The sequence below is a fragment of the Maylandia zebra genome, linkage group LG16 (genome assembly GCF_041146795.1).
Source record: "Maylandia zebra isolate NMK-2024a linkage group LG16, Mzebra_GT3a, whole genome shotgun sequence".
Classification (NCBI taxonomy): domain Eukaryota; kingdom Metazoa; phylum Chordata; class Actinopteri; order Cichliformes; family Cichlidae; genus Maylandia; species Maylandia zebra.
The window spans coordinates 7,115,981-7,139,570 of record NC_135182.1 but is presented as its reverse complement, the minus strand read 5'-3'; the positions used below and the strand labels follow the sequence as shown (position 1 = coordinate 7,139,570).

The 23,590-nt window shown below is 40.2% G+C and overlaps 1 protein-coding gene and 1 long non-coding RNA gene across 2 annotated transcripts; both read right to left on the bottom strand.

Moving 5' to 3' along the window:
- Positions 1–6,734: 6,734 nt before the first annotated feature.
- Positions 6,735–9,502, bottom strand: LOC143413032 (uncharacterized). Its single transcript, XR_013093588.1, has 4 exons — positions 8,524–9,502; positions 8,105–8,158; positions 7,782–8,007; positions 6,735–7,678 (listed from the first exon to the last, which is right to left on the bottom strand). It is a non-coding gene; the product is annotated as an uncharacterized LOC143413032 (long non-coding RNA).
- A 9,797-nt stretch (positions 9,503–19,299) lies between these two features.
- LOC101463813 (olfactory receptor 6N2-like) lies at positions 19,300–20,217 on the bottom strand. The gene has a single exon (XM_004572008.2). It carries the CDS (start codon positions 20,215–20,217, stop codon positions 19,300–19,302), a length of 918 nt encoding a protein of 305 aa, XP_004572065.1.
- Positions 20,218–23,590: the final 3,373 nt, after the last annotated feature.

Below are 23,590 nucleotides of genomic sequence, written 5' to 3'. Positions count from 1 at the left end.
TTAACTAATCTAGAGACAAGCAACTCCTTTTTAGCTTCTGTTATGTATTTACCTCTCACACCTTAATCTAGATGTTAGTGTTCTCAGAGTTAACATGTCTCATGTTGCCATGTTGTATTTCTAATACCCAGCCTCAGTGTTCGCCCTGTTGACCCTCAAATCCAAACACCAATGATCTAGATATTCACAAAATTCATAAGGAGATTCTTAAGGTCTTAAGTTTTGTTGTTTTTATGTTTTACAAAAAAAAAAAACTTCACATTTTTTATATTTTTAAACGAAAGTGACATGCAAGGATATTTTTCTTTAGTGATGTTGCTTCAGCAATCTCAAATACTAATTATTCTGGGAATTTTTATGGTCAAACTATGTGATTTTCCAAATGTGTATGTGTGGAGTAAAATGACCTTGTTCTTATGATGTTGTCACCGTGAATCATTTAGGATTAACAACACAAATTGTATCGATAGCAGAAACAGTCTTATAACTTATAATTCTCACACGTTACCGCTAGTTTTACAAACGCAGTCTTCTTCAGCTCTGTTTATGTAGCTTTTATGAAACTGATTTTCCATAGTACAAGTAGAATTTAATTTTTCTTTGCTCTCCAGTATAAATGCAATAATTTGCAGGCTTTTTACTGAAACTCTCACAATGCAACACTCAATGCTCAGAGCTTCATATATCAACAGCTCTGAAAATATCTTCTTTTTTAAAGTAATGTAGGACAGGATCTCTCACTCTCTGTGTCTCAAAAAAACCCAACTAAACTGGCAATCACCACTAAACAAATGAAAGTAGTTTATGGCTTTTTTATCAGCTGCATTTCTTTCATTTATGTATTGATCCCATTGTTTATTGGTAATGCTTTTAGGTCACTGTTTTAGCATGTCTGTCTCACACTCCATTTAAACAGTTTAACAGATAGTGGGGTCTGGTAAGGAAGTTGGGGGGAAGCAGACAACTCCACAGGAAGAGTCTTTTTGTCTTTTCTCCACTGTAAAAGATAGCAAGGCAGTGTGAAACTTTCTTTGCGGGAAAGACAAAACTGAGAGCCATGCTAGGCTCAGTGAGAGACTCTGCTCACCCTCTGCCCCAGCGATGGCAGTCCCTCACCAAGCTTGATTTCTGTTCTTTGTCTTGATTAAAGAATGTTAGCTACCGCTCATCGCTTGTCTGCAGGCTTTATTAAACGGAAAACTTCCACAACAACCTCTAAACAGTGGTTTATGGCTTTTTGTCACCTGCAACACCATGTAACACTTGGATGTTAGATTCTTTTACCAGTCAGTGTTGTTAGCCCCAACCCCCAGGCTCCAGGTGTCTGAGCTCTAACCCTGGCTGCCAAATGTCCCCCTGAGGCCTTTGTGCCTTTTACCACCAGACTAAGTTTGTAGTCCTATCTACTAATATTATTTTATTTTTTTATTATAGCACAAGGTTCAGTTAGGTTACTACTTTGACTTCCTCAATTTGAGCACATTTCTGACCCGATACTTTATCAAGCTTTTACTCGAGTGTTTTTGACACTAGCAGCTGTACTTCTACTTAAGTGAAAAATTGCCTGCAATTTTGCCACCTCAGTTGACACTTTTCTGGAGTTTGTACACTTTTTATATTGAAACGTTCAACGTTTTACGTGTTATCCTTGATCACAGTTCTAAACAAGTTAACTTTCTTCACTTCAAAGTAACCCAAAAAAAGAAACTATATGTCCAGTTCTCTTTACTCCAAACCTGGTTTAAGGCTATGCTGTTGTTGTGATATGGCCATACAAATAATATTAAGTTTAATTAATCTTTAAAAAAAAAAAAGGCTGCTTCATGGCTACCTGTTCAGAGAATTTGCAGACTTTTATGGAAACTGTCACAATGTAACACTCTCACTGTCAAAACATGGTTGATCCATGTTTCTATGAACACTGATTAATATATCAACAGCTCTGAAAATCCTTTTTTTTTAAAGTAAAGCAGAACAGGATCTCTGTATCTCTAAAAATCCCAACAAAACTGGCAATCACCTCTAAACAAATGGAAGTAGTTTATGGATCTTTATCACCTGCAACACCATGTAACACCTAGATGTTAGACTCTTTTACCATCACATTTGCAAGGGTTTATGTGTTATCCTTGATCACAGTTCTAAATAAGTTAACTTTCTTGACATAAAAGTAGCCCAAAGAAGACAAATATATGTCCAGTTCTTTTTTACTCCAAACCTACTGATCGGAAAACATTATGTGATGCTGGAAGTTTTCATCCTATCCATCTGCAAAACAAGTTTACCTGTAAGTCAACACATTAGACGTAAGCAAATTTGTGAAATTCCTGAACAATGTGCTTTGTGGAGTAGCAGTAGTACTAGAACTAGTACTAGTAGTCCTAGTATTCTGCAGCAACCAGGCTTCAAGAGTGATCACTCTTGTGGCTTTAAAATGGTTAAAACATGTCACAGTCTTAACCGCAAATCAGAAATGTTGGTAAATTTAAAAAGGAATTTAAACGTCAGCTTTGACATAGACACAGACTTTATTAATGCCACACTCAGGAAATTCACATGTTACACATGATTTAGCTCACCTGCTAAATCCCCAGAGCAATAACCCCATCAGCATCATTAGCCTGAGTGTTGATCCTCCAGGTGAGTGAGTGGAGTTGAGTGTGTGTGTGTGTGTGTGTGTGTGTGTGTGTGTGATCAGAGGTGAAGCTGCTTTCTGCAAAGTCTCATCAACAACATCTTTAGAAACAAACATCAACAACCAGGAAGAGTCTAAAAGCACTAAATATGAAACAGACCATTTACCATACCCAACACTGAGCTCCTGCACAGTCAGATGAAGTTCACTTTATCAGCTGAAAATATTAAAGCCAGAACTTACAAGATCAAAAACCTTTTACTTCATGTACAGGGTTTCCAAAAAAGTTTTATTTCAGGTATATAAACCATTACATTTGATTCAAGTAAAACAAATAATTACATTGATTCTTGTAAAGTTTTTCCAAGAAAGTTTTATTTGATGTAACGGGTTTCCAAAATTATTTAATTTGATGTAATGAAACCAATAGATTTGAATGGGGTAAAACAAATAACTCGATTGATTCTTGCAATGCTTTTCCAAGAAAGTTTTATTTGATGTAACGGGTTTCCAAAAAAAAAGTTTTATTTCAGGTATATAAACCAATACATTTGATTCAAGTAAAACAAATAATTACATTGATTCTTGTAAAGAGTTTCCAAAAAGGTTTTGACTGGCAACAACGCTCACCTGCTAAATCCAACAGAACACCACTGGGACATTATGTTTCACTCCATCTGACTGTGCAGGAGCTCAGTGTTGGGTATGGTAAATGGTCTGTTTCATATTTAGTGCTTTTAGACTCTTCCTGGTTGTTGATGTTTGTTTCTAAAGATGTTGTTGATGAGACTTTGCAGAAAGCAGCTTCACCTCTGATCACACACACACACACACACACACACACACACACACACACACACACACACTCAACTCCACTCACTCACCTGGAGGATCAACACTCAGGCTAATGATGCTGATGGGGTTATTGCTCTGGGGATTTAGCAGGTGACCTAAATCATGTGTAACATGTGAATTTCCTGAGTGTGGCATTAATAAAGTCTGTGTCTATGTCAAAGCTGACGTTTAAATTCCTTTTTAAATTTACCAACATTTCTGATTTGCGGTTAAGACTGTGACATGTTTTAACCATTTTAAAGCCACAAGAGTGATCACTCTTGAAGCCTGGTTGCTGCAGAATACTAGGACTACTAGTACTAGTTCTAGTACTACTGCTACTCCACAAAGCACATTGTTCAGGAATTTCACAAATTTGCTTACGTCTAATGTGTTGACTTACAGGTAAACTTGTTTTGCAGATGGATAGGATGAAAACTTCCAGCATCACATAATGTTTTCCGATCAGTAGGTTTGGAGTAAAAAAGAACTGGACATATATTTGTCTTCTTTGGGCTACTTTTATGTCAAGAAAGTTAACTTATTTAGAACTGTGATCAAGGATAACACATAAACCCTTGCAAATGTGATGGTAAAATAGTCTAACATCTAGGTGTTACATGGTGTTGCAGGTGATAAAGATCCATAAACTACTTCCATTTGTTTAGAGGTGATTGCCAGTTTTGTTGGGATTTTTAGAGATACAGAGATCCTGTTCTGCTTTACTTTAAAAAAAAAGGATTTTCAGAGCTGTTGATATATTAATCAGTGTTCATAGAAACATGGATCAACCATGTTTTGACAGTGAGAGTGTTACATTGTGACAGTTTCCATAAAAGTCTGCAAATTCTCTGAACAGGTAGCCATGAAGCAGCCTTTTTTTTTTTTTAAAGATTAATTAAACTTAATATTATTTGTATGGCCATATCACAACAACAGCATAGCCTTAAACCAGGTTTGGAGTAAAGAGAACTGGACATATAGTTTCTTTTTTTGGGTTACTTTGAAGTGAAGAAAGTTAACTTGTTTAGAACTGTGATCAAGGATAACACGTAAAACGTTGAACGTTTCAATATAAAAAGTGTACAAACTCCAGAAAAGTGTCAACTGAGGTGGCAAAATTGCAGGCAATTTTTCACTTAAGTAGAAGTACAGCTGCTAGTGTCAAAAACACTCGAGTAAAAGCTTGATAAAGTATCGGGTCAGAAATGTGCTCAAATTGAGGAAGTCAAAGTAGTAACCTAACTGAACCTTGTGCTATAATAAAAAAATAAAATAATATTAGTAGATAGGACTACAAACTTAGTCTGGTGGTAAAAGGCACAAAGGCCTCAGGGGGACATTTGGCAGCCAGGGTTAGAGCTCAGACACCTGGAGCCTGGGGGTTGGGGCTAACAACACTGACTGGTAAAAGAATCTAACATCCAAGTGTTACATGGTGTTGCAGGTGACAAAAAGCCATAAACCACTGTTTAGAGGTTGTTGTGGAAGTTTTCCGTTTAATAAAGCCTGCAGACAAGCGATGAGCGGTAGCTAACATTCTTTAATCAAGACAAAGAACAGAAATCAAGCTTGGTGAGGGACTGCCATCGCTGGGGCAGAGGGTGAGCAGAGTCTCTCACTGAGCCTAGCATGGCTCTCAGTTTTGTCTTTCCCGCAAAGAAAGTTTCACACTGCCTTGCTATCTTTTACAGTGGAGAAAAGACAAAAAGACTCTTCCTGTGGAGTTGTCTGCTTCCCCCCAACTTCCTTACCAGACCCCACTATCTGTTAAACTGTTTAAATGGAGTGTGAGACAGACATGCTAAAACAGTGACCTAAAAGCATTACCAATAAACAATGGGATCAATACATAAATGAAAGAAATGCAGCTGATAAAAAAGCCATAAACTACTTTCATTTGTTTAGTGGTGATTGCCAGTTTAGTTGGGTTTTTTTGAGACACAGAGAGTGAGAGATCCTGTCCTACATTACTTTAAAAAAGAAGATATTTTCAGAGCTGTTGATATATGAAGCTCTGAGCATTGAGTGTTGCATTGTGAGAGTTTCAGTAAAAAGCCTGCAAATTATTGCATTTATACTGGAGAGCAAAGAAAAATTAAATTCTACTTGTACTATGGAAAATCAGTTTCATAAAAGCTACATAAACAGAGCTGAAGAAGACTGCGTTTGTAAAACTAGCGGTAACGTGTGAGAATTATAAGTTATAAGACTGTTTCTGCTATCGATACAATTTGTGTTGTTAATCCTAAATGATTCACGGTGACAACATCATAAGAACAAGGTCATTTTACTCCACACATACACATTTGGAAAATCACATAGTTTGACCATAAAAATTCCCAGAATAATTAGTATTTGAGATTGCTGAAGCAACATCACTAAAGAAAAATATCCTTGCATGTCACTTTCGTTTAAAAATATAAAAAATGTGAAGTTTTTTTTTTTTGTAAAACATAAAAACAACAAAACTTAAGACCTTAAGAATCTCCTTATGAATTTTGTGAATATCTAGATCATTGGTGTTTGGATTTGAGGGTCAACAGGGCGAACACTGAGGCTGGGTATTAGAAATACAACATGGCAACATGAGACATGTTAACTCTGAGAACACTAACATCTAGATTAAGGTGTGAGAGGTAAATACATAACAGAAGCTAAAAAGGAGTTGCTTGTCTCTAGATTAGTTAAAATAAATTGAAAATAAACTGATTTGAACACGTTTGATGCATTATACAAAAAAAGGTTCATGATATAGTTCACATGATCTAAGCAAGAGTGACTCGGAATCTCAAATGTTAAAGTACACTTACTGATTGTACTTTTACTACATGAGCTAATGTAGATGCTCTAAAAGCACGCTGGCTGAAAAAGAACCACACGTTTGGAGAAACTGTGCTGTAACTTCTCATACTGTGAAGTTTTCTGACAAAAGTGAATTGAAAACTTATGCTGTACAGTTTACTAAGGGGTCCTTTGCTGGGCCATGTGCAATTACACAAAAGAACAAGTTAAATTTCACCATAACACTGACTGGAGAAAAGCCAAATTGGGATTCTAATTGACATTACAACTGAAATCAGTGCTGTGATAGTTAGTTTAAGATCACAACCTGATTTAAAACACAGTCTAACATCAACATTCTTGCCCCTGAAAATAGGTCAGGGTGGCCGAAAAATGTACTTTAAAAATGAGATTTTCTTTTTGTTTCATTGGAACAGTAAAGTACCATTACAAAGAAATGAGTACACCTTTGTAGATATCACTGATATGGAGTTTTTCATGTTTTACATACAGACTTTCTCATTTAAACCATGGTGACTTAAAAGTTTAGCAGCAAGACACTTGTTTCCTTTGTTCCATCAAACATTTCTTTCAGCCATCTGTGTTTATCAGAGCGATATGTGACTAATTTTTTATTGAATCACCAGAAAGTACACAAATACAAGATTAAATATTTTATTTATTTATCAAAGATACATAATTACACATTGATACAATGAATAAGGTGTCTATAAAAATTACACATGGTGTAAGAAAAACATTATAACATACAAATAAGTGTTTTAAGATAATCTGACATACTTTAAAAGCATAAGAATAAAAGTTTTTTTTAAAAAAAAATCATGTTCTTTGATGATCACATTACATGTATCACATTTTTTAAAGCATAACGTAGGGTGTTCACAAAAACAGTTTTATGATTACTTTTTCCACAGTGCTTGTATGCCTCTTGCAAAACTATGTACTTATCACCATATGACATAATAACTCACGATTATGCAAGACCAGCCATGAAATGTCCGTCGCTTCAATCATTTGTCCCCGCTGCTGCCCTCAGACCCAGTCTGTGGGGTAAAATTGCTTTTTTGGTGGTTCATAAAAAATATCTCAAAAAGCGATGTTAGTGAGGGGACCAGAAACACTGGGTTGCAGAGCAGTTGGTAAGGACTTGTATATTTCTGGAGAGTCTGCAAAAGCTGTCTTGCTCGTGCTCCTGATTGGATATGTGGAGCCCGGCTCTGATATCTCACTGGTGGCAGCTAAAGGTAGGCATGCCTTGGAGGCGGAGTTGGTCTCGGGCGCAATCTTTCAAACGAGCCTCACGGCATTTCAGGCAACCTCAGGCCGGAAACAACATCCGGTCACTCGCGGTCAAAATCCACGCAGAGCTGGTGTTTCGCAGGGATCAGGTTAACACATCTGGGTCTAAAAATATAAAGAAAAACAAAAAGAGTTTTAAAACACGCAAACTAGCAAAATATCAAAGAAGCATAACATAACAATAACAAGATGATATAGCAAATCTTGCCTGTCCCCGGCGGACAGGCGCAAGTTTTTCCCAGAGGGTTGCGGGAGAGAACAAGCTCCGACGGGAATGGAACTGGGGCCAGATGAAGCAGGGCGATCTAGCGTAGAGAGCAAATACTCTCTGTCCCGTGTGGAGAGACGAATATTCTTTCCTGTGGATCGCACAAGCACTGGTGGTGAAGAATTCGGGGAACTCGTACCAATAAAGGTGTCCAAGTCAGAGATATCTAGAAAGTTTGATAAAAATGAAAAAAGAGGGTAAATGTTTTGTTTTTATTGTACAATTAGCTGTTAAGAAGGGGAACAAGAATGAACCAAACCTACCAATTCGATCGAGAGACTCAAAAAAAGAGGAGTTGAGCAGGTTTATCTCAGAGTCTGAAAAGAAATAACATCGAGTATTTACAAACAGTAAAAATATAAACATTATATGAACAAGAGTGAGAAAAAATGAGATACCCGATGAGGCCATGATAGGTGATGTAGACATGTAATGTATAAACTTTTACGGGGGTTAAAAGTGGAGCTTATATATATTTTAAAGTGTATTGCACGTGGGATAGGCTCCAGCGCACTGCGCGAGCCTGAGAAAAGGATAAGTGGAGGCGAATGGATGGATGGATGGTGTATTGTACCTGTTACAAACCATTGTGATATTTATTTATTTATTTAAATGAAAGGATTGACAGAATGGTAAAAAGGAAAATGCAAAAATGTAGTTAGAGAGCAAGATTAACACTTACCGAATGATATGCGGATAAGGAAAGAGACGCAAGTTGCTGTTGAAATCGGCCGCTCCCTATGCGAAGTCGCAAGCAGTCTGAGCGGTTCCAGTTGTTGATATGGCTGAAGGCAGGGGTCTTCTGGGGGTTCGAAGATAGTCTTAACATCAGCGGGAGATCGTAAAATCAGACCTGGAGTGGATTGGCTAACCGGGGTGCGAAGGGAGCGGTGCAAGGGTTATGTGATTGGCAGCGGGGCGCAGTGAGGCGGAGTTGGTCTAAGGGGGGAATTTTCAAACGAGGTAAGCAGCGCATTCGGGAGCAGAGCGGGGAGCGAACAAGCAGGAAAAAATTGTGCTCTGGAAGCTGTTGCGGGTCGGTGCGATTAAGAGCGAGGTAGAACTTAGACTCTGCGTAGAATTTTAGAGGTAGCTAGCAAGAGGCAAGTTTTTGAAGAAAAAAGAGTAAGGAGCTTTCCCAATGTTTTTGGATTATAGCGCTTTTTTTGGGGGGAATAGAGGGGTAGCTAACAAGTTATTCTAGGGGTTTTGGAGAAATCGCGGAGAAATTTTTAAAAGGAGTTTTGGCTTTGTTTGGCTGAGCATGAAGGGAGCCGCGGGGCGCTGAATTTGAGAAAAAAGACTAAGGATTTTTTCAGGATTTTCCCTGTTATCGAATATAAGGTTTTGGGAATAGAGGGGGTACCCTAACAAGTTATTGTAGGGTTTTGGAGAAATAGCGGAGGGTTTTTTAAGGAGTTTTCCCTGCTTATGTATCTAAGGATTAGGTTAAGGGGGCTGCGGGGATCGCGAGTTGTTTTTTCTGAGTATGAGTTTTATTCTAAATCTACAAATGCATATAAATCTAAATAAAGTTTTCCCCCAAGGCATGCAGCATGTGTTTGTGGCCATACTGAACGTTACAAAAGCACAAGTTTAACTAAACAATTTTAATATGGTTTAATACATTTTTAAACACATGAGCACAGAGCCCGAGAGAGCACGGTCCGGAGACACGGGCGCGCCCCCGCACGCCCAGACACACAGCCTCGGGCGCGCGCGGGCGCGCGCACACACTGACCCACCACCAGATGGCGTTTTTTGAGCATAAAAAAATAAATAAATTTTTTAATTGCTTAAAGAAATAAAAGAATGCTATTTTGATATATAAGAAACTTTCTAAATAATCAATTATATTTTTATGAATATCATATTTTTATGAATATCATATTTTTATGAATATCATATTTTTATTATTTAATTACTTCCTACTTCCGGACTTCCGGAGCTAATTTAATTAGGGGCTAATTTAATTAGGGGATAATTTAATTACTTCCTACTTCCGGACTTCCGGAGCTCATGAATAATTAATGAGCTCCGGAAGTAACCTGTCACTTTTTTTGACGAAAGGGGTATAATATCACTCTCTAACGTGTCTTTTAGACCACATTCCTACAAAACTGCTCAAAGAAGTCCTGCCATTAATTAATTATTTGATCTTAAATATGATCAACCTATCTCTAATAATCGGCTATGTACCACAGGCCTTCAAGGTGGCTGTAGTTAAACCTTTACTCAAAAAGCTATCTCTAGACCCAGCAGTCTTAGCTAATTATAGGCCAATCTCCAACCTTCCTTTCATATCAAAAATCCTTGAAAGAGTAGTTGTCAAACAGCTAACAGATCATCTGCAGAGGAATGGTTTATTTGAAGAGTTTCAGTCAGGTTTCAGAGCTCATCACAGCACAGAAACAGCTTTAGTGAAGGTTACAAATGATCTTCTTGTGGCCTCTGACAGTGGACTCATCTCTGTGCTTGTCCTGCTAGACCTCAGTGCAGCGTTCGATACTGTTGACCATAATATCCTATTAGAGCGATTAGAACATGCTGTAGGTATTACAGGTACTACACTGCAGTGGTTTGTATCATATCTATCTAATAGACTCCAATTTGTACATGTAAATGGAGAGTCCTCTTCACACACTGAGGTTAATCATGGAGTTCCACAGGGTTCAGTGCTAGGACCAATTCTGTTTACACTATACATGCTTCCCCTAGGCAGCATCATTAGAAGACATGGCATAAATTTTCACTGCTATGCAGATGACACCCATGAAGCCATGAAGCCAGATAACACACACCAAAACTGCAGGAATGTCTTAAAGACATAAAGACCTGGATGGCCACTAACTTTCTGCTTCTTAATTCAGATAAAACTGAAGTTATTGTACTCGGCCCTGAAAATCTTAGAAATATGGTATCTTACTCTGGATTCTTACTCTGGATGGCATTACCTTGGCCTCCAGTAATGCTGTGAGGAACCTTGGAGTCATTTTTGACCAGGACATGTCCTTCAACGCACATATTAAACAAATATGTAAGACTGCTTTCTTCCATTTGCGCAACATCTCTAAAATTAGAAATATCCTGTCTCAGAGTGACGCTGAAAAACTAGTTCATGCATTTATTACTTCCAGGCTGGACTACTGCAATTCATTATTATCAGGATGTCCAAAAAACTCCCTGAAAAGCCTTCAGCTAATCAAAAATGCTGCAGCAAGAGTGCTGACAGGGACTAGAAAGAGAGAGCATATTTCTCCTGTTTTGGCTTCCCTTCATTGTCTTCCTGTTGAATACAGAATTGAATTCAAAATCCTGCTCCTCACATACAAGGTCTTAAATAATCAGGCCCCATCTTATCTTAATGACCTTTAATAAACGATTAGACAAATTCTTAGATAAATATAAATTACTCTCTGACAGTCAATATGGATTCAGATCAAAAAGATCAACATCTCTGGCATTAATCGAATCAATTGAGGAGATTACGAATGCTATAGATCAGAAACAGTATGCAGCTGGAGTATTTCTGGATCTCAAGAAAGCATTCGACACAATCAATCATGACATATTAATTAATAAACTGGAACGGTATGGGATTAGGGGGGTTGTACTGCAATGGGTGAAAAATTATTTAAGTGACCGGAAACAATTTGTGAAGCTGGGTGTCCATTCCTCATCATGCTTGGACATTGCTTGTGGTGTTCCACAAGGCTCTGTACTGGGTCCAAAATTATTTATTATTTATATAAATGATATTTGTAAGGCATCTGATATATTAAAATTAGTATTATTTGCAGATGACACAAATATTTTTTGTTCTGGGGGGAATCTAAAGGAGCTGCTGGATACAATTACTTCAGAAATGTGCAAAATTAAAAAATGGTTTAACAGGAACAAACTATCGCTAAATCTAAGTAAAACTAAAATTATCTTATTTGGGAATTCCCTTAGAAATGCACAAGTGCAGATTCATGTAGATGGTGTGGAAATTGAAAGAGTACTTGAACATAAGTTTCTTGGTGTGATTATAGATGATAAATTAAACTGGAAGTCTCATATAAATCATATACATAACAAAATTTCAAGAAGTGTCTCAATCTTGAGTAAAGTAAAACACATTCTGGACCACAAATCACTCCACATTCTCTATTGTTCCCTGATTGCACCGTATTTGAATTACTGTGCAGAGGTTTGGGGCAATACTTACAAATGTTCGCTATCATCAATCTTTATATTACAAAAAAGGGCCATAAGGATAATCCATAAAACTGGTTACAGAGATCATACAAATCCACTATTCTTAAAATCAAAAATTCTAAAATTCACAGATCTGGTTCATTTTCTCACAGCACAAATTATATATAAAGCAATAAATAACCTGCTTCCTGACAATATTCTAAAAATGTTTTCTAAAAGGGAATGGGGATACAATTTGAGGGGGGAATTAAATTTAAAACATCCTCGTATCCGTACAACATTAAAAAGTTTTTGCATCTCTGTGTGTGGAGTGAAGCTGTGGAACAGACTAAGTAAAGATATGAAGCAATGTCCAAGCATGGCGCAGTTTAAAAAGCGGTTTAAGGATATGGTTTTTACAGGGTACAGGGAAAAGGTAGAGATTTGATAGGGTGTTCTTGTCTAATATTTTCATGTGTGTGCGCATGCACGGGTTTGTTGGTATGGGTATATATGTATGTGTATATATGTATGTGTGTGTGTGTGTGTATGTATGTATGTATATATATATATATATATATATATATATATATATATATATATATATATATATATATATATGTGTGTGTATGTATATATGTATATGTGTGTATGTATATGTATGTATATATGTATGTATATGTATATATATGTGTATGTGTGTGTATGTATGTGTGTATGTATGTGTATATATATGTATATATATATATATATATATATATATCCACTACGCTATCCAGCGTAGTGGTTAGACTACACGCCTTTGGAACAGAGGATCGCAAGTTCGATTCCTGCCTGGGGCGTCTGTATCCAGTAAGGGTCCTAAGGCTAGACCCCCTATGCTAAGCAAGCCTACCGCAGACATGAGCGAGACAGATAAATATGAAGGCATGCCGGCTCGGACGTCGCCCGGATCAACAAGGTCCGCGTCAGGTGTTGAGGAACCAGGGCACCCTGACGAAAAGTGGGCTACTGGAACAAGAAGGCATCGGTGGGCAAGAGACGAAAACAGGGCGTTGTTGGAATGCTACTATGCAAGTAACCCCAGCGGAAGGGGCTACATGAATAGGATGAGGGACCTATGGATTCTTCGATACCCAACATCCACAATGACGGCGAAACAACTAGTAGCTCAGTGTTCCAACATTCGAAAGAAGGGACTGCTCTCACAGCTAGAGATTGACGAGGTACAACACAAATGCTACGGCAAGGAGGAGTCAGGACGCCAGGTCAGGGGGGAGATATCATCACCCCCACCCGAGATTGGGTACATAGCCCCAAGTGCGATAGGAGAAGGATCGTTGAGTGCGAGAGGAACTGACCTGAAAAATAGGATCATGGCCAAGCTTGAAACCTGGATCCCGCGTAGCCGGTTACCAAGATTACGTGAAGTTGTTGGAATGCTACTATGCAAGTAACCCCAGCGGAAGGGGCTACATGAATAGGATGAGGGACCTATGGATTCTTCGATACCCAACATCCACAATGACGGCGAAACAACTAGTAGCTCAGTGTTCCAACATTCGAAAGAAGGGACTGCTCTCACAGCTAGAGATTGACGAGGTACAACACAAATGCTACGGCAAGGAGGAGTCAGGACGCCAGGTCAGGGGGGAGATATCATCACCCCCACCCGAGATTGGGTACATAGCCCCAAGTGCGATAGGAGAAGGATCGTTGAGTGCGAGAGGAACTGACCTGAAAAATAGGATCATGGCCAAGCTTGAAACCTGGATCCCGCGTAGCCGGTTACCAAGATTACGTGAAGTTCCCTCAGAAGGTCTGCTAGATGATGTTAATGCAGCACTACGGACAATACCTACAACCACGATTACCGACACTAACAAGCTGATCTACAATACGGCAACAGTGATCAGTGAGATGCTTGGCTACAAGTTGAACAGCGACAAGGGGCAGTACCCTCCATGGAGAAGGAGGCTAGAGGGCAAGATCAAAGTAGCACGGAGGGAGGTTAGCCAACTAACGGAGTTGCAGAAAGGTGCGACAAATAAGGTGCCTAAGAAATACAGCAAGCTGTCCATACCTGAGGCCTTGGAAACTGCCAAGCAAAGACTCACAGCCTTGGCCAGCCGCTTGAGGAGGTACACCAGAGAGATAGAAGGCAGGAGAATAAACCAGCTGTTCTCCACAGAACCAGCAAAGGTGTACTCTCAGTGGCAAGGGACCAATAAGAGAACAGCACCACCAAGGCTGGAGACGGAGCAATACTGGAAGAGCATATGGGAGAAGGATGCAACCCATAACGGCAATGCTCAGTGGCTAGAGGATCTGAGGGCTGACCACAGCGACCTCCCTGAACAGGGTCCAGTAACCATCACAGTGGCAGATATCCAAGAAAGGGTCTCCAGTATGAAGAGTTGGACAGCACCAGGGCCCGACATGGTTCACGCCTACTGGCTGAAGAAGCTGACTGCACTCCACGAGCGTCTGGCAGCACAAATGAACCAGCTGCTAGTTAACGAGAGACACCCGGAATGGCTAACTGAAGGCCGGACGGTCCTGATCCCCAAGGACCCCAAGAAGGGACCGGTCCCCTCCAACTACCGACCAATAACCTGCCTCAGTACTACATGGAAGCTCCTGTCAGGCATCATATCGGCTAAGATGAACAGGCACATGGGTCAATACATGAGCGGGACACAGAAAGGAATTGGCAAGAATACCAGAGGCGCAAAACACCAGCTACTGGTAGACAGAACAATCAGCCGAGACTGCAAGACCAGACTGACCAACCTGTGCACTGCCTGGATTGATTACAAGAAGGCCTATGACTCAATGCCCCACAGCTGGATACTGGAATGCCTAGAATTGTACAAGATCAATGGGACCCTAAGAGCCTTCATCAGGAACTCAATGGGGATGTGGCGTACAACACTAGAGGCCAACTCCAAGCCCATAGCACAAGTCACCATCAAGTGCGGGATCTACCAAGGAGATGCTCTGTCCCCACTGCTGTTCTGCATAGGCCTGAACCCCCTCAGTGAGATCATTAACAAGACTGGCTACGGATACCGACTACAGAACGGAGCAGTTGTCAGCCACCTCCTGTACATGGATGACATCAAGCTGTATGCCAAGAGTGAACGAGACATCGATTCACTGATCCACACTACCAGGCTATACAGCAATGACATTGGAATGTCGTTCGGACTGGAGAAGTGTAGTCGGATAGTAACAAAGAGAGGGAAGGTAGTCAGAACTGAGGGGATTGAACTACCAGAAGGCAACATTGCAGACATAGAGGACAGTTACAAGTACTTGGGGATCCCACAGGCGAATGGGAACCATGAAGAGGCCGCTAGAAAAGCTGCAACCACCAAGTACCTGCAGAGGGTCAGGCAAGTCCTGAGGAGTCAGCTGAATGGTAAGAACAAGATCCGGGCCATCAACACGTACGCCCTGCCCGTGATCAGGTACCCTGCTGGGGTAATAGGCTGGCCAAAGGAGGAGATAGAAGCCACTGACATAAAGACAAGAAAGCTCCTTACCATGCATGGAGGGTTTCACCCCAAATCCAGCACCCTGAGGCTGTACGCTAAGCGGAAGGAAGGGGGCCGGGGACTGGTGAGTGTCAGCACCACAGTCCAGGATGAGACAACGAACATCCAAGAATACATTAGGAAGATGGCCCCAACTGACCGAGTGCTCAGTGAATACCTCAGGCAGCAGAAACCCAAGAAAGAGGAGGGAGACGAGGAACCATCATGGAAGGACAGGCCCCTGCACGGTATGTACCACCGGCAGATAGAGGAGGTGGCTGATATCCAGAAATCCTACCAGTGGCTGGACAAAGCTGGACTGAAAGACAGCACAGAGGCACTAATCATGGCAGCACAAGAACAAGCTCTGAGCACAAGATCCATAGAGGCTGGGGTCTATCACACCAGGCAAGACCCCAGGTGCAGGCTGTGTAAAGATGCCCCAGAGACAATCCAGCACATAACAGCAGGGTGCAAGATGCTAGCAGGCAAGGCATACATGGAACGCCATAACCAAGTGGCCGGCATAGTGTACAGGAACATCTGTGCCGAGTATAACCTGGAAGTCCCGAGGTCAAAATGGGAGATGCCCCCAAGGGTGGTGGAGAATGACCGAGCTAAGATCCTGTGGGACTTCCAGATACAGACGGACAAAATGGTGGTGGCTAACCAACCGGACATAGTGGTGGTAGACAAACAGAAGAAGATGGCCGTAGTGATCGATGTAGCGGTTCCGAATGACAGCAATATCAGGAAGAAGGAACACGAGAAGCTGGAGAAATACCAAGGGCTCAGAGAAGAGCTCGAGAGGATGTGGAGGGTGAAGGTAACGGTGGTCCCCGTGGTAATCGGAGCACTAGGTGCGGTGACTCCCAAGCTAGGCGAGTGGCTCCAGCAGATCCCAGGAACAACATCGGAGATCTCTGTCCAGAAGAGCGCAGTCCTGGGAACAGCTAAGATACTGCGCAGGACCCTCAAGCTCCCAGGCCTCTGGTAGAGGACCCGAGCTTGAAGGATAAACCGCCCGCAGGGGCGTGCTGGGTGTTTGTTTATATATATATATATATATATATATATATATATATATTAAATATATATAAAATTGTAGGTTGTGTATCCTTCAGGTGTTAATGGGGTTATTGAAAATGTGTATATGTGCGTATGTGTGTATATACGTAGGTATGGATAGATAGAAACATGTGTATATATTAAAAAAAAAAAAATTACACATAACATATAATGTAATTACAAGGAGGTATTTCTGTAGTCTATTGATACTAGATAGTGGAAAAGGGGTGGGATTAAATAAGCTTATGCTTCTTCCTGCTCCTTTTTGAACATGGACGTTATTTGGAGTTGTGGTTGCTCGTTTTCCTTTTGTTTGCTTTGTTTGCTTTGTTCATTTGTCTCTTTTAATTCTATTTTATTTTTTTTATACTTTTTCAACATGTTCAAAATAAAGATTCAATCAATCAATCAAACCTTGTAGTACCATATCACCCTATTAGAGCACTTCGCTCTCGCTCTGCAGGCTACTTGTTGTTCCTAGAGTATTTAAAAGTAGAATGGGAGGGAGAGCCTTCAGTTTTCAGGCCCCTCTTCTGTGGAATCAGCTTCCAGTTTGGATTCGGGAGACAGACACTATCTCTACTTTTAAGATTAGGCTTAAAACTTTCCTTTTTGCTAAAGCATATAGTTAGGGCTGGACCAGGTGACCCTGAATCCTCCCTTAGTTATGCTGCAATAGACGTAGGCTGCCGGGTTTTCCCATGATGCATTGAGTTTTTCCTTTCCAGTCACCTTTCTCACTCACTATGTGTTAATAGACCTCTCTGCATTGAATCATCCATCCATCTTCATCCGCTTTATCCGGGGCCGGGTCGCGGGGGCAGCAGCCTAAGCAAAGAGGCCCAGACCTCCCTCTCCCCAGCCACCTCCTCCAGCTTATCCGGGGGAATACCAAGGCGTTCCCAGGCCAGCCGAGAGACGCATTGAATCATATCTGTTATTAACCTTTGTCTCTCTTCCATAGCATGTCTTTATGCTGTTTTCCTTCTCCCACTCCAACCGGTCACAGCAGATGGCCGACCCTCCCTGAGCCTGGTTCTGCCGGAGGTTTCTTCCTGTTAAAAGGGAGTTTTTCCTTCCCACTGTCGCCAAAGTACTTGCTCATAGGGGGTCATATGATTGTTGGGTTTTTCTCTGTATTTATGAAGCGCCTTGAGGCGACTTTTGTTGAATTGAATTGAATTGAATTGAAAGCTAAACTAAGAAACTGTTGAGGGCTTTTTTATGAGAGAGAAGACAATATGCTCCAATTTTAAGTTTTCACAATTTATCATCGAAATATTTAGAATTTTTAATTGTTTTACATGGCGCCATGGATCTCCTTTCTCTGGCTCAGAGACAAAGGCACTGTGCCAGGGCGGTATACACTTTTATGAATCAAAGAAACTGAATGTTAACATGATTGGTCAAATGAGCTGAGAGTGGCCTTAGGTCTCATACCAGCTCATGTTTCTTCTTCTGCAGCTCTCTGGGCATCTCGCTATATGGAGACGCCCTTTTGCAGGCAACACCCTCGTTACCATGACAACCACCTCTTATGCTCTGGTCAGGCCTGTAGAGTTAAAGAAGGGGTGTAGAGTGCATGCCATAACAACAGATTTATGATCAATGCCACATTCCTGTGAGGGTTTGTGAGGAAGTGCTGTATCTGATAGTATCAGAGTAACACTCTACTTCCAAAACTTACCTACAATACACTCTATACAGTATGGAAAAAAACAGAAATTTGCAATGCCAATCATGAGGTATTAGCCCTAAAGCAAACAAACATTTGATATGTTTCTCATGTTCTATTGTGAGTAAAATATGGGTTTATGAGAATGGCAAATTATTAAATTCTGTTTTGTTTAGTTTTTTTGTTTTTTACATTTTACACAGTGTCCCCAGTTTTTGTAACTGGGATTGTACTTTTCAAGATTGTTTTTCTACATACATCTGTTTGGTTTATAACCCACAGAGAACAATAATATGTGACAAGAGATGAAGATGCAGGGCCTTAAGCAACAGTTATAAAGTGTTACTACTTATTCCATCTATGTTGCACTTGTAGCATATTGCAAATAAGAATCAGTAATAAAGTAAAAATGAAAAAATATGAAAAAGTTGAAAAACATTTATCTGAAAATGGATCATGTTGATCATCCATCTTGATTGATGAAAATATATAATTAACACCTCCATTTTTGAGAGCATTCTTTATTTACAGCATTTTTTTCTCACCTGCCTGAAACTTTTGCACAGTACTATATATATATATATATATATATATATATATATATATATATAGAGAGAGAGAGAGAGAGAGAGAGAGAGAGAGAGAGAGCGAGAGAGAGAGAGGTAGCAATTAACTAAATTATTTTTTGCGCTTACAACCCACAATAGTAAAAGATAACCTGTGACAAAAAAGAAGGAAAAATGTGAAAAGCAGGCATATGAGCTGCTTAGACTTCAAACATTACCAGCAAGAGTTTAAGAAATTGTTTATCTTTGTTTTATGACCATTATGTTTATCGTCTTGTTGTCAGTAGAAGGACAGAGATCAACGTTTATATAAATGTTGATCTCTGTCCTTCTATCTTGCATGTCAAATCAGAGATAAGAAACTCTTTTAACTAACTCACATTACAATGAAATCCCATACATTTGATAATGGTGCAGTAATACCAGTGTTGTTAAACCTGACACAACAACATCTTGATGTGTTTAAAAATTTCATTCACTTTGAGTCCATATATGATTGGATTTAAAAGAGGATGGAATAAAATTGACTGAAACGTCAATGTCAAGCGTACAGTGTTTGATAGATCAGATTCCAGTCTAACTATAATTATATCAAAGAAAAAAAAACAGGAAAAGTTGATTAACACCAGCAAGTGGGGTAAACATGTCTTTAGAGCTTTTCTCCTTGTTTCTCTGCAACAACTGTAAGATATTCTTAGAATTCTGATATATGAAAAAAGTATGAAAAGCATTGGTAGAAAGGTCATATTTATCAACATGACCACACCATATATAGATATTACAACCGAGGGCACACACTGAAGCCTGTAAAATGAATTGTTACAAAAAATTGCTGTCAGAGTAAAGCTACAGAGTTTGACATTCGAATACAGCACAAATGACACTGCAATCTCAAAAGCAGGTATAAGCCAAGCTAAAATCACACATACATAAATAGTTATTCTATTCATAATAACTGGATATTGCAGGGGTTTGCATATAGACACATACCTGTCATATGCCATTGCTGCCAACAGTAAAAACTCTGACACAGCTGAGGTGTAATATGAGAATCCTTGGAAGAGACAGAGTGGATACGATATAGTCTGTTTTTCAGACAAAACATCAGATAAGAGCTTCGGATAGATAATCATGCTGTAAAGAACAGAGTTGATTAACAAAGCTGCAATAAAAATATACATTGGCTCATGAAGGTTTTTGCAAGTCCAAATAAGGTACACTATAATGGAATTAAAGCAGAGTATCAGAATATATAATGTGAATATAACCACAAAATAAAGATATCTGTATTTGTGCAATTCTGCAAACCCACCAAGAGTTAACAATGTTACATTTAATTCAACATCCATTAAATAAACAATGCTTTAAAGTACTGTAGTAATATATTTCCTGCACTGAACTAAGAAGGTAAGTAATTGACTCTGTTTTGTGGCTTTGTTTTATCAGAAAACCTTCCATCCTCTATGGGACTCATTAAGTTCTCTACTAACATGTAAACAACTTCAGGGAATCTGACGAATTGACGTTTAGTCCTATGCACTTCATTTTGTTTGCCCATCCATTTGTTTTAAATCCCTGGAACTAGTATAGGATTAGTATAAAAGCAAAGAAAAAAAAAACACGGAAACCACGGAAACCACTACTGCCTTCACACTACATTTTCTCAAGTCTCAAGCTTATCGCGTTCAGTCATCCTCGTGTTGTTAACACTTGATATAGCTATATCTATCACTACAATCATCTCCCTCTGCTTTTCGACCACTATTATCTCTGGCTGGATAGCCATCACCAGTTTGTCTGTCTATATTAGGAATCCCCACACTTAGCTTGGTCATTTTCAGCTACCTTGGGTGATGACCTCTGGACTTCAAGGACATATGCTGCACAAATGTTAATTGGTATACTTGTCCTGCCTGCTAGCATCTTGCACTCTACTCTTATGTGCTGGAGTGTTTCAGGCCAGTCTGCCAGGGGTCTTACCCGGTGTGGTAGAACTAAGGTCATGTCCAAATTCATGGGCTGCATCCTCCTGAGGACCTTCGCGGTCTACGTGGGCCGGGTCCTCAGAAGGTCGGGTAGGCCGGAAGTAAACGGCTGGGGAAATTGGACGGTCTAGGCTTCTGATTAGCGTCACCGCTATCTCGGTGGAGTTTAATAAACTCGGCCGTCTGCTCCTTGCTATCTAAAATATAACAGGACACTGGCGGAAATTCTCGACTGTCTCATACTTCTGTTTAATCAGTTTTCTGTTTGATGTTTATTCAGCTGTGTAAAAAACAAGGAGGAAACCACCAGGGGATTAATAAAGTTTTATTCTAGCTAATCTAATCTAATACCTTTAATCTCAGCCAAACCGATTGACTCACGAACAAATAAAACACTGAAAAAAGCCCAGCAATAAAATTTTTAGGTTGTCTAAGTGACTTATATATTACGTTTAACCTGAGTAGTGAAAGTCTGCGGTGATCTGAAAATGATGTGCCGGGAGTTGTGCCGTTCTCGGCCGCATCAGTAACCCTCGAGCTCCCGGCTAGCTATCGAGCTGGTGGGTAGCAGACGCCTCTGAAAACGTCGAAGCACTTTTGCAAATATGCGATATCTTGATAAACCGAGCAGATATTTGATGTTTACACAGCTACTTTCTTGCCTGAAAATATGTTAAAAGTTTATTTTGTGACCCAGAAAGATTAGTAAGAGTAATTTTAAAACTTAGTAACGACCGCCATTGTTGGAAACTGGAGTTTGGCTGTGATATGGTAGGCCACGAAGGACACACCCGACCCATCCTTCAAATTCGGGAAAAAGGAGGACGCATTTGTCGGCTGCATTCGGAGGAGTCTACGAATTTGGACAGCCTTCGGCACGTCGCTGCGACATAATTGGTCTACAAATGCGGCCTCAGGAGGATGCAGCCCATGAATTTGGACACGACCTAAGTGTTTATGGATCTTTTGCTTAGAGCTTGTTCCAGTGCTGCCATGATTCATACCTCTATGTTTTGTCTTTCAGTCCAGCCTCGTCCAGCCACTGATAGGATTTCTGGATGTCAGCCATGTCTTCTATCTGCCGGTGGTACATACTGTGCAGGGATCTGTCCTTCCATGATTGTTCGTCTCCTTGCTCCTCTTCTCTCTCAGGTTTCTGCAGGTGTTGATTGCCCAGGTATTGTTCTTCTCATTCAGCTCCTTACAACTTGCCATACTCTCTGCAAATATTTGGTTGTTGCAGCTTTCCTAATTGCCTCTTTATGGTTTCCATTTGGTAAATGGTGAATGAGCTGATTCTTATATAGCACATTTCTACTTTTCTGGAGCACTCAAAGTGCTTTAATACAACATGCCACATTCACCCATTCACACGAGCACTTTCCTCTGGATGCAACATAGAGCAACTTAGGGTTAATATCTTGCTCAGGGATTTTTGGCATGCAGACTGGGGGACCCAAATTAAAATACCAACCTTCTGATCAGTAGAGGACTTGCTCTACCTCCTGAGCTACTGCCAACCAATTTTCCTGTGGGACTCCCAGGTACTTGTAGCTATCCTCGATGTCTGCAGTGTTGCCTTCTTATAGTGCAGTCCCCTCAGTTCTGACTACTGTCCCACTCTTAGTTACCATCCAACTACACTTCTCCAGTCCGAATGATATTGTGCTATCATGTCTGTAGATCCTAATGGTGTGGATAACTGAACTGATGTCTTATTCACTCCTGGCATATAACTTGATATCATTCATGTAGGTAGTAGAGGATGGTTGACAATGGCTTCATTCCATTGTCAGTATATGGAGCTAGTCTTGTTGATGAGCTTATCGAGGGGTTCAGGCTTATGCTGAACAGTAGTGGGGACAAAAAATCTCCTTGGTAAATCCTGAATTTGATGGTGACTTGTACAATTAACTTAATTAAATTAATGAGATATAGGTTTAAATAGTTTAGTGGGGATGTGGTCAAGTAAATAAACTGTAAGATCATGAGAGGTTCAAAGAATTAAAGACATTTGGATTTGTGGTATAAGACAAAGAGTTTTCCAGGTCTCTTGGAAACCACACATTACTTATGTTAGGGGGAAACTGGCATGGGAAAAATAAAGCAAATCTTGAATCAGAAAACACTGCACATATTATACTGTGCTTTCCTATTACCTTATATGAGCTATTGTGTAGCGGTCTGGTGAAACACATGCAAAAGTAATACACAAACAATAATTATAAAGCAGACAAGACAGGGCAATTAGATTAATAAATAATGCAGGGTACCTGTACCACGTTCCCACGCTACCTTCCTGGCGAAAGCGTCATCGTCACAGGGGTAAACAAAGCAGTCAGCTGGTGAAGGTAAAGGTTTCTCTAAGGATTTGTTCTGCTGTTTTCCAACCAGGGCATGGATTATTCCCAAGATTGTTTGTGTCTTGGCATTTCCTGGATCCTCTTGATGCCTGCTTGGTGCCTGTGGTCAGCTTTGATCATGGTCCTCAGCCTCACTGCCCATGCCCTCCCAGGCTAAACCTCCGCTGTGAACATTATTGAAACCTGAGATCGCTGCGTCTGGTTTCTCAACTTACTGAACCCCGTGCTGCAGCTCCAGCTCCTGCAGCGATTGGCCTGGTAAATGCCAGATCCCTTTAAACAAAACTTTTATTCTTCTGGACTTTTTCAGTTCCCATGATCTGGATTCTCTGTGTGTGACTGAGGCGTGTTGGTGAGTCCAGTGCTCTATCTGA

What these genes read in the sequence shown, in the direction of transcription:
- LOC101463813 (XM_004572008.2), bottom strand. Translation starts at nt 20,217, where the DNA reads ATGGATGTTGAATTAAATGTAACATTGTTAACTCTTGGTGGGTTTGCA.